This window comes from Limulus polyphemus, unplaced genomic scaffold (assembly GCF_000517525.1).
Source record: "Limulus polyphemus unplaced genomic scaffold, Limulus_polyphemus-2.1.2 Scaffold559, whole genome shotgun sequence".
NCBI lineage: Eukaryota > Metazoa > Arthropoda > Merostomata > Xiphosura > Limulidae > Limulus > Limulus polyphemus.
The window spans coordinates 231,693-247,068 of NW_013666169.1; the positions used below are offsets into that span (position 1 = coordinate 231,693).

Genomic DNA, 15,376 nt, shown 5'->3' on the forward strand with positions numbered 1-15,376 from the left:
TATAATAAAACTTTGATTTACGTGGCTCGATTAATTTTTTTTTTTTTTTTACATGTTCGAACTGTTAAGCCTTTTATATTTTTTGAAGAAGATAATGTCGAAGTGTAGAAAACAGCTTGAAGAAGTCTGCTTCGTGTCTATTCAGTTCTGTAATCGATTCGGGTAAACCAACCGATCGTATATTTTGGGTTAGTAGCTTATCGTAGAGCCGGGAAAAATATTACAGTACTTAAACATGAAACCTGTTTTTTGTCATTGAGGTTAATAATAGAAGTTAGAACCATGTTAAATTACATGGTTTATTTATTTTTTTTTTCTTCGCAGCAATGAGATGTACAATTACATTGAGCTCGTTAATATCTGACGTCAAAGGTTGGGTGGGGTTAAGCCTCTATGAATGCTAGTACTCTTTCTTCAAATGTCATGAGAATGATGGAGCACGTTGTTTATTATTTTTAAGGTTGATTTATATCCGACATTATATTTAACTATTACAACACTCGGCTACATCCTTGATTTGTGTAGGAAATTAAGCAATTTTGAAGGAAGCATGGGTCTGAGAATATACCTTACTGTTTCCTGGGGAAAATTAAAGAAAGAATAATGATTTGTATATGACCCGTTGCGTTTTGTGTGCAGTCGATTACTGTATTTTAAATATATTAGGCTTTAAAAAAATTTGCTGTAATTACATATGTCCACATGGTGTAAAGATGGAATTTCAAACCTTTCTTTTGTTTACCCCACAAGTGAATGCCCGATAAGCTTTTCGTCCAACAATAACAAATTAAGAGGGATCTGTAAAAACAACAACAGAAATCTGCAATTAACTTGTTTTTATAACAATTTTTAGGCCTATTGGTTTTTCCAATATTTCACCGGCTTCGGAGTTTAAACTGTAACTTTTAAAGGAATACAAGTATAAATAATGAGACAATATTTAGTTAAATGACATTTTAAGTTTTTCCTAATCTGTGGAGAGTGTATAGACTGCTTCCACAGTGTATGCCAAACAGTTCCAGGATGAACGTCATCCTTCACACCATACGATAGGAAATGCGTGTTAGCGGCTGCGTACTACAGGCTCATTTACGCATAGACCAAGAACAATAACAACCGGTGCTAACAAAGAATCCACTACATTACAATTTGTCACATTTGGATAGTACAAGGAACACAGATATTGATTGTTTGCCACCATTTCGTAAAACTGTTAGAATTTATCCTTTATCAACTGTTGTTGTTGTGGTGTGATTTGAAATATTTTCTGGTATATAAAAAAAATGTTTAAAATTTTATTTCATACATCTCTGCGACTGACATTTTTGGTGTATGATGTGTAGTGATAGAGGTTTAGGAGGATGTGACCTTGAAGTTGTGTTTGAATCTTCTGGGTATCACAGAACATGTCCACACCACTTTATTCCATATGACTTAATAATTATTTTTCTATACCTCTCCATTTCTAGACTGGACTCGATTGGTGTGTGTGTGTGTATCCTGTATTGATTTTTGTCGGAGAACAGATGTTGGCGTTGGAAGCAGAATATTTCTAAATTAAAAGTGTACCTACCAAAGGCAGACTAATATGGGGGGGGGCATGCACCCCCTCCAGAAATTTGAAATTTAACATGTGAATGTTTAGTTTCTTGATGAGCGAGGTCTATCAAAGAAAGCCGCTGGTAGAGCTTGTTATAGTTATAACTTGAGCCTGGTTTGGAAGCTATGATTGAAATCAGAGGGATAACACATGTAAAAATAATAAGGAAATAAGCAGTTTAATTACTAACTTGTACATTGCTTTTATTAGCGTTGAACTCTTGTCTTTTTCCAATCGTTATCGTCAACTACCAAATTAATGTTAGAATCTGTTTGTTTGAAGTTAAGAACAAAGCTACACAATGGGCTATCTGTGCTCTGCCCACCACGGGTATCGAAACCCGGTTTTTTAGCGTTGTAAGTTTGCAAACATACTGCTCTGCCACTGGGGGGGGGGGGCTTCTGTTTATCGTGAATCACCATTTTGACTGAAAACTGAATTAAAGAGTTGGAGAAATAGTAAACCTGTCGAAATGTTAGGGGATTAAAGCTGGTGCTGCTCCCTTGTATTGGAGTAGGTGTCCTTAGCTCTCCTTCCTCCCGGTTTCGACGCCTTTGCAAAGTTTGTATATTATAAGTGCAGAAAACTAACAGCCCTTGCATATATTTCAATGCAGAAGACACTCCACCCCCTCCCCGTGCCACCTAAACTGCATCTACTTTATTTGCATATGTTTTCACTTAAAATGGCGAGATGTGCGACAATTCAAACGTTTAGAGGGCGCTAGTTGTGTATGGCGTTCCCTCTGCTAAAATTAGCATCATGGGTGAAATGCCGGTCCTCCCTAGAGATTAGGGTCGGAAACGCTGGCTGGATTTTCTACGTTTACACCGGATGTAAAATTGTTTACGATAAACACCAGTATGTTTATATATATAGGTGTTGTAAATAGGTTGTTTTGTTTTCATGCTGAACGAAATATCACTCAATCACTTTTCTCAATAAACTTTCAGCAACGAGTGAAATAGCAGTGGTTGTTCTTATATTGGTGTTACAAATGTTAGTTTATTGTACCAATAAAATGCATATGATGTGTGTACGATAGCTAGGTTTATCTGGTTTCTTATCCTGCTCATTGCAATATTATACTAATTTTAAGGTCAGGGTGGAAGCTGAGAATTTCATTTAAGTGGAATAATTGGGTGGAGTTTATTATTGGGTGAACTCCATTAACAGGAAACTTACCATTCCGCAGATGGTGAGATTTGTAACATATCTGGAAAGGCGGATATTCACGCGTGTTTAATCACCCAGAGTTTTTTCTTTCTTTTTTCTTTTTGCACTTGATATAACTACAAAATATATAAATGTATGTGCTTCATTTAATTTAAATTAATATGTGGTTTACTTTTATAATTTCAGATATTAGATTTAAAGACAAGTTGTATAAATGAATGAATAAATAAAGATTGGAAATGATGTGAACTAAATTTTATCGTTAAAAATGTAAATAGGAACATTCGTAACAGACCCAAATAGCTCGTCAAGCACGAGATGAAGCTTGAGCTTACACAAATTTCAAGCGACATAATCAATGACTAACCCTCGTTTTTACCACCGAGGTAAGAGAGGTTGTCTGTTACTATGGCAACGGTGCGGGGTGGGCGTTGACGTGTTATGGTAGCCATATTGCATCACTTTCAGCATTACTAGAGTATTGAGACATGCCGTTGTTTAGAATAAATTTTGCAAACTTTGCTGTAAAATAAAAATATATAAAATCGAAAAAAATTAAATCTTACGAACGGAGCTTAAATTAAAATAAAAAATTAAAGTAAATTAAAAAAATTTACCAAAAATAAGCAAACAAACGTGGACTACATTTTTTTTTCTAAACATATATTTACAATTTGTTGCGTTCACATGCCTTATGTTTTCATTTTTGCACCATCTTATTACCGCTGTATTGTCACTGACGGGTGCGTAGTTAGGGATCGAGGAGAGAAAGATCGAGAAATTTAAAAATTTCTAAAAGGTCCATTATCATTTGATTGTTTTTAAGTAAACACTTGACTTTCATGTAAATCACACAAGTTCTTTATATTTAAGAGAATATCTACATGTTATTGACCACCCTACTCTGTAGTGTTGACTGACCACTATTTCTCGAGGACTAGCAACGCTCATTTGACCCGATACCCACGTCCCATACCATATACTGTGTTTAAGAGTGTGCAACAAGTCTTAACACAATAAACACAACCAGACAATAGTTTAAAGTCTAGTCTTGATCTGTGTTTAAGAGTGTGGAACAAGACTTAACATAAAGTCTGTTTATGAATTTCACACATTCTGATGACCCAAGTTAGGGTTGAGAAATGCTGTTCTGGGTTAGAAATAAAGGTAAAACGTTGTATCATTGTTCCGCCTACGTCATGCATGACAAAATAGCTTCAACTGTGCATACAAAATAAGTGTATTCCTCCTCACTTTTCTTTTTTTAAGCGAAGTTATTAATTTTTTACGTATTTCTTTTTTATTTTAGAGCTACCCTGTTGTTAGATCTTGTTTGCTCAAATAGCATAGTCTAGCTCTGTGAAAATGTTTATTAATGAAATTAAAATACGATATCTTCTTGACCAGTGTTTCTCAACTTTGTTGATACCAGAGACCGGCTCACTGCCATCTTAACCTGTCGTGTACCACTAAAGTACAAGTAAAGTGAAAAACCATTATGATTTATATATTAATATCCTGTCAGTTTGTGTTTGTTTTCGTGAAATCTTATGGACCGGCAATATGTTTGTGACAGGTTGACACCAACCTGTGGACTGGTGGTTGAAAAACATTGTCCTAGGCTTACTGTACTATAGAATTGAACCCAAGCTTTATTTAATGTTGTATCGGAAACGTATCGTAAACCTTGGCTTGATAATGACGTTTTCCTCCAGAACTTGAGTGATCTAAGACAGAAAAATGATTGATTGGTTGTAGATAAAACAAATTATCCATTAAGAAAAAAGTGTCGTGAAAATTTCCCTTCATAAATATCAAGTGAATTATTATTACTAATAATAAGTGAATTATTATTACTATATATAAATACGAGAAATAACTAATACTTTGAACACATACTAACACACAAATATGTGTAAGTTACATTTACATGACAGCCAGTAAACTAATGATTAAAAAAATAATATTAAGGAAAAATAGTTGATCCATTGGTACGAAGGAATTTCTCTGAATTAACTGGTTTGTGTATTTGTACCTTTTATTAAGTGGATCCAACTTGAGAGTTTTCAAGCGGTCTTCGTGCTTTCCCCCACACAAAAATCTCTAACCATGAACCTAAAATATTTGAAACTAATTAGATGCTTCTTCTGCGGTCTTCGTGCTTTCCCACACATAAAAATCTCTAACCATGAACCTAAAATATTTGAAACTAATTAGATGCTTCTTCTGCGGTCTTCGTGCTTTCCCACACATAAAAATATCTAACCATGAACCTAAAATATTTGAAACTAATTAGATGCTTCTTCTGCAGTCTTCGTGCTTTCCCCCACACAAAAATCTCTAACCATGAACCTAAAATATTTGAAACTAATTAGATGCTTCTTCTGCGGTCTTCGTGCTTTCCCCCACACAAAAATCTCTAACCATGAACCTAAAATATTTGAAACTAATTAGATGCTTCTTCTGCTGTCTTCGTTTCTATCACTTGTGGAGACCTTTCGATTGCAGTATTTCCCTCAGTTCTAGTGCCCCATCTTTTTAAAAGTTTATGGCTAAAGGGAGGGCTTAAGCCCTTTCCCCACCTCCATGCCCTACCCCTTCATTGTGAACATGGTTGATAACTGTTAGTTTTGTTAACGTAGGTAGCTTCTTTTATCAATATGGTATTTAATATTTTTACTAGTAGTACAAGTAACTGGTGTGCCCTTCCTAGGACCTTTGGGTATGTGTATCACTGGCTTTGATGCATACTTAGATAACAAGAAATAAAATTTTAATTCCTAATTTTCAGAAAGCCAGGTTTGAGGCCTTGGACAAGATGTACCTTTAGTAAATTGGGATAATGATATAATTAAAAGGTGACACGGGACAAATTTAGGAATTCTTTTTTTATATTGATTTGAATTCAAAATAGATATGCTGTAAAGAGAGATAAGGGATAACATGCAAAATCAAATTTAAATGAGATACTATGGATAAAAGGGAGAAAATCAGAGATGAATGCCTTAAATTTGAGAAGTTTAAATTGTCAGATATGATAGTAAAATGCAAAATAGAATATCAAGATATGATAGTAGTTTAAAGAATCATAAGTAAGACGGGGATTAAAAAAAGAGTTTATTAAAAACAGCAAATTTATAACATTCAAACTAAAAGTAACAATTTTTTTTAAGTACATTAAAGGTAAGCAACATTTTAAAATACAGGGGTTAAGTCCTTAAAGGATGGCCTGGCATGGCCAAGTGATTAGGGTAAAGGGGTTAAGTCCTTAAAGGATGGCCTGGCATGGCCAAGTGATTAGGGTAAAGGGGTTAAGTCCTTAAAGGATGGCCTGGCACGGCCAAGTGATTAGGGTAAAGGGGTTAAGTCCTTAAAGGATGGCCTGGCATGGCCAAGTGATTAGGGTGCTCGACTTGCAACCTGCAGGTCGTGGGTTTGAATCCCTGTCCCACCAAACATGCTCGCCCTTTCAGCTGTGGGGGTGTTATAATGTGATGGTCAATCCCACTACCCATTGATAAAAGAGTAGACCAAAAATTGGTGGTGGGTGGTGATGACTAGCTGCATTCCATCTAGTCTTTCACTGCTAAATTAGGGATGGCTAGTGGAGATAGCCCTCATGCAACTTTGTGCAGAATTCCACACAAAAAAAAAGAAAAAAATATTGCAGATGGCAAGGTTTTTATTGCATCCTACAAAATGGCTGCACTATAAAATGTTTTCTTCTTTTCTGTTTCTACCAGAAAAGACATTGACATAAATCCTGAGCATTTTATGGTAAAATTAGAATTTTCTTGAATCGTGTATAAATTAATCCCTTGTCTTACTTTTGTAGTGGGAAAAACTCCAGAGAATCTGATAAAAGAAGCTTGGTAAAAGCAATTAGTGGAGTATGATAATAAAAGCAAGGCAACATGGATTCACTAAAGGCAAATCATGTCCTAATTTGTTTTAGGAAGGTACTTGTAATCTGGACGAAGGAAAGGGTATGGATTAAATGAACTTATATTCTCAACAAGCTTTTAATAAGGTGCCATAAATATAAAATTAGCTGAGGAAATCACATTAGTAGGGGTTGAGGTAAAACTAGTAGGGTGGTTGGATGAAAAGCAGCAAAGGGTTGTTATTAATGGAGTCCATTCAGACCGACCCTCGTTTCTGGTGGAGTGCCTCAGGGTTTAGTGCTTGGGCTTCTTTACATTGAAGACATTTGTAAGGGTACAGTCAGGAAATTGTCAAAGATTGCTGATTATGTAAAAATCTTGTGTCTAGGTTGCTCTAATAAGAATGCTATGATTTTATAAGAGTCTTAGGCTGGGGTTGGTTTTAGCTGGACTGTAGGACAAACACATGGCATATGGGATTTAATTATGGTAAGTGTAAGGGTTATCATAATTTTGATAACATTTAATAGAGATGGGAACCCACTCAAATCATAAAGTAGTGTTCTGTTGAAAGTAGTAAAGCTAGAATAAACTTACGGTGTATTTATAGACGTATTTATTACAAGTCAAAAGAGGTGAGTTATCTCTATACAAATCAGTAGATAGGCCTCACTTAAAATACTGTGCAAAGTTTAGGGTTCCTTATAAAAGAAATGATACTGATTTTTTTGGAAAGTGTTAAGAGGAAGGCTACTAAGGTTATTCTAAAGATGGAAGAGTTACCTTGTAGATATAGGTGTAATTTTCTAACATGCGATTAGAGAATATATTGGTGTAAGTAGTAGTTGAGGCCCACACTTTACATAAGTTTGAGAGAGAATCGGTGATTCTCTGAAAGATAAAAGATGGGTTTAAATTTTTACTTCCTTAGGGGGTGAATATTCAAAAACAGCCTTGAAAGACCTGACAGTCTTTTGTTGTCATGACACCTGAAAGTGCAGTTCACCTCTGAGAGTTTAACTCATCTTTATGAGATTTAACTTCTGTATTATGTGTTAATCAATGCTCTTCTACACCAATGGAGGCAAGTGCATTTCACCCCTGAGGGTATAACTCACCACTACGAGATTAAACTTCGGTATTATGTGTTAATCAATGCTCTTCTAGACCAACGGAGGCAAGTGTATTTCACCCCTGAGGGTATAACTCACCTCTACGAGATTAAACTTCTGTATTATGTGTTAATCAATGCTCTTCTAGACCAACGGAGGCAAGTGCATTTCACCCCTGAGGGTATAACTCACCACTACGAGATTAAACTTCTGTATTATGTGTTAATCAATGCTCTTCTAGACCAACGGAGGCAAGTGCATTTCACCCCTGAGGGTATAACTCACCTCCACGAGGTTAAACTTCCGTAATTAGTTCAGCAACGTATTTGTGTCGTCTTGTTAAGTTATTGTATGGGTTGCCGTAATTATTTGTCAAATGTATCACTTGATAAGACCAAATCTCCGCTTGCTCACATATCTTCAATAAACAGTTAGGAACACTCCAAAGTTTCACAAACATTTTAAATTGAATGATTTTAACGATACCTGATTCGATGGACTTTTACATCTTCTGTTAACAGATTCATAGTATTAACGTGGTACTATTGTAAGGACTTGACGGTGTTTAGGGAAACTGGCGAAACGTTGTGTTGTAACTCTAAATTATACCAGTTTGAATATATAACTTGATTGTGTGCTTCTACATAGCAACTATCAACTACAGGGTGATGCAAAGTAGCGCACCACCATAGTCCCCTACCCCTCCTCCAATGTCATGTTTTTACAGCTGTTCGAAAATTGCACCGCGGGTATATAACGGCACAGTGTCATAGCAGGATCACTTTCTTGAAATGTTAGTAGCATCCAAACTAATTATTGTAACAAAAAAATAATAAAACGACAGTGAAACACAAATATGACTTCAGAAAATTCTTAGTAAGGGCAAGACTTAGAAATATCGTGGTCACCGAGTAGTCCTGTATGCATCTCCTGCATATCTCGTAAAATGTACAGCGTGTATATATACTGTTGTGTCTCACTCTTTAAACACTGTTGTATATAATAATTAGTTTGATAGTGTTAGTAGTAGTTGCAGTGAGAAGCTTAGTTCGATACAAATTAAGCAACCTTGGTAACAAAGATACAGTAAACACGTATTGTGGCATAGTCTTTGTAACAAAGATACAGTAAACACGTATTGTGGCGTAGTTTTGGCAACAAAGATATAGTAAACACGTATTGTGGCGTAGCCTTGGTAACAAAGATATTGTAGACGCGTGTTGTGACGTAGCCTTGGTAACAAAGACATAGTAAACGCGTATTGTGACGTAGCCTTGGGAACAAAGATATAGTAGACGTGTGTTGTGGTGTAGTCTTTGTAACAAAGATGTAGTAGACGTGTGTTGTGGTGTAGTCTTTGTAACAAAGATGTAGTAAATGCGTACTGTGACGTAGTCTTGGGAACAAACATGGTATACGCGTGTTGTGGCGTAGCCTTGGTAACAAAGATATAGTAGACGCGTATTGTGGATGGTAAAACAATACAGTATAAACAAAAATGTTTGTCAAATGACATAATGAAAGCGAATATTCGTTTCTCAGTACATAAGAATGGGGAATTATAAGTAGTTTATGCTAATATGTACATGAATTTCGTATTTGTGGAAACTATGTATTTAAGCGCGACAAAGTTATGTTGATCGTGTTTCCTTATACTCTTCATTAGAAATTGTTTTCACTGTATTTATTTTCTGTTTTTTTTCATTCAGATCCACTTCATTATGAAGTTATAAACACCCGTGTAGGTCATTGCAGTAAGTTGTAAAAAACTGAGAAACAACTTACTTAGACCGTGATACGGATAACACGAAGTCTACAACAAATACATTTCAAATAAGTCTGATTTTTCTGATAAAAATCACAGACTGTTTATGTAGTCTGGCTTAATATAAAAAACGATAAAGACCCCTTTAACCCGAGCTTCTTACCTCAATGAAAGCGCTTGGGTTATTTGGTATTTGTCTTTTTTTTTTTAATTAAAACTTGTTGAACCTTCGTGTTATGAATTTAGTTTGGCTTAGCAAGTTTTATCACAAATATTTGACCTATTGGATTCTAATGCTTCGTCAGCTTTCGGCGTTTCACCCGTATCTTTGATACAGAGGAAGGAGGAGGAGAACAGCAGTTCATAGAAAACCTGCATTTGAAATAAATCTGAATGTTTACAGCCCGATATTTCGAAAATTGAACGTGAAGGCACAGGCGACCCCCCCCCCCCCCGGTATTCCGGAGGCCCTAAAATCACGGACTTTTGGTTTTCGAGATATATGTCAAAATTGAATGAACAAATAAATTCGTAGGTCCATAATAGATGAATGCAATCTCAAATGAAAAGTTTAAATGGTACATCTTGGCGAAGGTTCGGGGGACCAGCCTCCCCTGACGGTCTGTTTTCGTTTTATATACAAACGACAGAAATATTTGAATCAACGTTGTAGCGTACAGCTCATTGTATTGGATCGGTGTCATGGTAATATTACTGATTAAAAACTTTCAACATGTTTAATGAGTCAGGAATGAGAATCTTGAATGTTCATTTTCTCAGAAGAGCTATATTCCCAAATCCAATCCTGATGCGTAAATGTGCAGACTCTGAAGCTAACAGGCTTAGACTGGCTAGATGGTTAGGGCGCTGGAATCGCAATCTGCGGGTTCGAATCCCCGTAACACTGAACATGCTCGCCCTTTCAGTGGTGAGGGCGTTATAATGTAACAGTTAATCCCACTATTCGTTGGTAAAAAGAGCAGCCCAAGAGTTGTCGGTTGGTGGTGTTGACTATCTGCCTTCCCTCTAGTCTTTCACTGCTAAATTAGGAACGGCTAGCCCAGATAGCTCTCGTGTAGCTTTGCGCAAAATTCTAAACAGATCAAATCGGTCTGCAATTAACACTATACATGTATACAATAATATAAAATCTGGTAAATGATGATAAACATTATCCATTCATGAGAAATTGCAACCTTTTAGTTCATATTCTGGGGTGTTTTTGTCATAAGATTTCAACATTTTAACTGTTAAAAATAAATAAATAACTTGCATCTTCGGGCCCTCGGACTCGTCACCAAGAGCAGTAGGCCTAACGTTCGTTCAGGTTGTTGTATAACGTCAAAAAAATAGTACGTGTTGTAATGTTATATTGGGGACAATAGCCGATAACGTTTTGAGGTATATTTAGAGCCAATTAGAAGGGGGACGGGGGGGGGTCACAAACAGACATTCGTTATTATTATTATTTTTTGCATTTGTTAAATTTCGCGACTTGTTTTTATGTGCACCCCAATCAGAACAAAAATGTGACACACACACACACTCTCAGCTTAGAGCTACAAATTATATATACAAATTAAACATTCAAATTATGTTTCTCTTATCTTTAGGGCTAATGATTGTCTTATTTTGTTTTCATGTGTCATCATTTTTTTTATTATTATTATTATTATAGCCAAGGGCCTCAAAAGATAGAAGTGGCTTCTCTCTGAAACTTTGAGAGGGCCTGGACTATGTATATGTAATCATTCCAGAGACACCTTTATTATTGTGATCCGTCATTAAAGCTTTCTAATCTTCTCAAAAAATATATCAAAATTCTCATAATAATAATTATTTTTATAATATTATAGAAACAGAAGGAAAAAGTTTTATAACAATAGGAAAAATAAAGGAAAGTCCAGAACTAGTGGTGGGAATATTTCGGAATCGATCTGAATCACAGATTTAACGTATATCGTGATTTTGGTAACTATTATACTTTTCCTTAATTGATTAGTTACTTTTCTTGTAGCAACATCAAGACGCTGATCGCAGTTGTCTGTCACAAACCTCCATATGGAAACCAAACCTTAAAAAAGAAAAGCTTTAAATTTCGTATATCATTGGTGTTCTAACTTTTTGTTATATATACTACATGATCTAACAAAATAACATTCAAAAATATTATTATCGCCTTTTTATTAGTTATTTTAGATTAGTTCTAACTGGAATAAATGCTTTTAATGTTTGTTGTGCCGCCCCCCCCCCTTTTTTTTACAATGTATTTAAAAGACTGCAGTGAAAACGTTTGGGTCTTTCTATCCATGTTTCACGGAATTAGAAACTTAAAATGTTATTTATAGTTTTAATACCGGCTTGGTCCAACTTGTTTGTAAGTGGGAGGGGGGATAGGAATTTAGTTTCAAACATGAAACCCCCTGGATCCTTAGGGGAGTCAGCAATACAAATTCGGATGCCAGATTCGGGTTCGTCGACCATGAAAATATACTCCTAGACCGTCATTATACCCGGATAACCTTCCTGGATCGTTGTAACCCCCTTGGTAGTGGTGAGGGTCACGCCACATAGATGAGGATACCCCTCCTTTCTAGCCAGCCCGAATCATAACGTACATGACTTCTGTGATGTAACAAGTCGTTGTTATACATCGTACTAAAATTAATGCTCACTGTGACGTTTGTATGTATGTATGTGTAATATATATATATATATATATTGTAGTGCTCAACCAGCTTCTTTTAAGAAAACATCTCGCATTAACTAGCACCGTTGTTTGCTTAGCAAGTCACGTGTTTATAAAAGTCAAAGCACTGTTTGTTAATTCAAAGTGGTAGAACAAACCTATTATGTTACACAAACAACAAAGCCTGCCGGTTAGCAAAACGTGACCTTTGTTCCATATTATGGCATCAGTGCCCAATATTCACAACTTAAGAAACTCGTTCCCATTGTAGTTGCCATAGTAACTCCAGGTTTTCTGACGACAAACAGTGAGCTAGTTACGTCATAACATTGCTGTAGGAAAAGGAAAAGAGAAAAAAAAAAACAGATTTCGGATTTCATCTTCACAGCATCAACATTATAATAATAAAAAAAATATTTCAATTGTATGAGACAACGAAAATTAACTTTTGGTACCCTTCTACTGCCTGGTAATATATGTTAATCTTTTTTTTTTCTCCTTCTTTCGTACACGCAGCATAGTTATTTGGTAATTTCCTTTATAACCCCCCCCCCCCAAAAAAAAAGTATTGTACTTAAAGAATGAAGGAAAGAAATATTGCATTATTGAAGAAACGTTAAATTTAAATTACACTCTACTTGTTCGTGCTGAAAAAATGTTTTTCTTTTTAGCTTGCCCAAAATCACAAAAAAGTAACGTGGTTTCGTTTAGCTTACGCTAATATTGGTGTTGCTGACAGCGGTGCAGGATGAAATAGCTGGCTGATTGCCAATGGTCGTATCTAGCAAAACGCGTTCAGTACATATTCACCACTATCCACATGCACTACACGATTAAGATGATGTTAAACGTTCTTTCGTTTCTTTTTTTAATCTCTTTTTATATAGATATATATATGTGTTGAAATGGAGAATATACTGGGCACTTGCTTAGATCGTGGCGATGGTCACGTATGCAGACCTACCACTTGAAAGAAGTATGTCGATCTACGGACATACTTTGAAAGCAACTGTTTAGTGTAAGTGTATTTCAGTTTTCGTTTGTTGTCGGATATGATCCATCCCTTTTACTAGTAATTAGCCTGCTGGACTCTGAATCCAATGGTCCATGGCTCGCGTCCCGTTACCTCACAAACTTGCACTTTTAGATCGCGAAAGCTTTATTTGATTACAGTACCCTAAGATTTGGCGGTGGGTGCTGTTGACTGTCTTCACTCATGGAATGCTGTTTAAACACTTGGGACGGCTAGCTTTGCTTGAATATCTAAACAAACCAACAAAATCTTATTGTCATTATTATTATTCTCTAGGGTTTTATATATATATATAAGAATGTTACAGGATACGAACTAATACAAGGTTTACACAAATCAATTTAATTTAGCCTCCTAGTGCTTATTTTGTTAGAATAACACAAAAATATTCGTCTTTTAATTTTTTAAACCAAAAAAAAAGAGCTATAAAACGATTTTCGGGAATTTTATTCATTTTTTTATAAGAAAAAAAAATTGTAACGAAAATATAGATTTATATCTGTATACTTGATCTTTCCATGTAACACAGCAATATTTTCTTCATGATTAAACTTACTTGTATGTCTGCTAAATCACTAGTACAAGTGTTCAAAATGTCCACAACCATTAGTGTATATATATGTCCTTATAAAAATGTCCACAACCATTAGTGTATATATGCCCTTTTAAAAATTCAAAAGAAATACTATAGAATGAATATTCATTGAGGGTTGCATTGGAACACTTTGAAGTTGAGAAAATTGATATAAATCAGAAGTAGTGACTAATATAAGTAAAACGCAAATAAAAAATGTTCGTGTATTAATATAGGATATGCTACTACAGTGCCATCTGCTAGAATAATTCTGTACTGTGGAAAAATAATATTTACAGTATGAATGGAATTTTAAGTTTGAAACACTTGGGAAATATTTATTAATAATACATAAACAAAACTTAACCAATCCAAAATTTCTTCAAGACACATTAAGAAGCACAAAGGAAAGCATAGAATAACTGATAGTGAAGGCTGTTTATTTTTCTTTTCTGACTTTACCAGTCATGTATTAATGTAAGTATTCATAATTTACAGTTTTGTTTATATTGATCATATCCTGTATATTACAGGTTTGTAATACTTTGTATAAAACTGAGACTGAACTTCTTAATATTTGAAGTTGTGGTTAAAAAACCCCTCCCCAGTGGGTTAGTTCAGTCCATACACAGATAGCCCATTGTGTAGCTTTGTGCTTTACAACAAACAAACAAAAAGAATTCTTAGAAAAAGCAGTAAGGACTTGTAATCTATTTTAGTTGATGTTTATAGTAAATCATATTGGATACATCTTTTTCTGTTCATAAAAATGTTTTTATGTGAAAAAATTTTAATAAAGATAATTACAGTGTTAACATTTATCATATTTTGTGGTTATAAGTTCAGTGTTGGAGAACTCCTAATCAGTTCTAAATGATCTGTGTTTCTTTTGTTTTTCAATTGCAAAAATGAAAAAAAAGAAACTTGAAAATTTCCATTCTTTTTCTTGCAGGATGCGAGAAAAGCAGCATGTGATACAACCCTGGTTCAGGCCACGGCAAACATGGAGCCTGTGGGCCGAATTCAGATGCGTACTCGACGCACACTCCGTGGGCACTTGGCAAAAATTTATGCCATGCACTGGGGCTCAGATTCACGGTAAATATTAACCTTCAAATTTCATGTTGCTGTATTTTTTAATTTTATTTTTACAAATATCAAATCTAGCAAGGTGAAAAGATACCCTTGTGGATATTTTATTTTAAAAACATTAAATACATTTTTTTATAGTTTAATAACATCAAAAATATAGTGCAACTGTCGTTAAGTGAAATGAAATATACATTTTTGTAAAATGTGATCTGGTTGAAACTAGATATTCCAGATAATTAGGTGTTGGCCAGTGTCTAGAATAATGTCAACGATGTATATTGTCTACCTTTTTTGTTCTCTCCCTCTTCAAGTAAATGAAGCTTATGGAAGTATTGCTTAATGAACTGTTGAAGGAAAAAGAGTTACAAAGTCCACAAAATGTTTGATTCCACAATGGTGGAATTGGACATTGACAGTCTGGCGTTGTTAAAAAAATAATTTTACTTTTCTG

At 35.0% G+C, this 15,376-nt stretch overlaps 1 protein-coding gene across 1 annotated transcript in view; it reads left to right on the forward strand.

The window, feature by feature from the left end:
- The window catches only part of LOC106459108 (guanine nucleotide-binding protein G(I)/G(S)/G(T) subunit beta-1-like), a 52,972-nt gene that overhangs the window by 25,535 nt on the left and 12,061 nt on the right, over positions 1-15,376 (forward strand). The window contains exon 2 of the mRNA XM_013918694.2: positions 14,786-14,931. Coding sequence (XP_013774148.1) covers positions 14,786-14,931 — 146 coding nt within the window. The remainder of the gene's footprint in view (positions 1-14,785; positions 14,932-15,376) is intronic.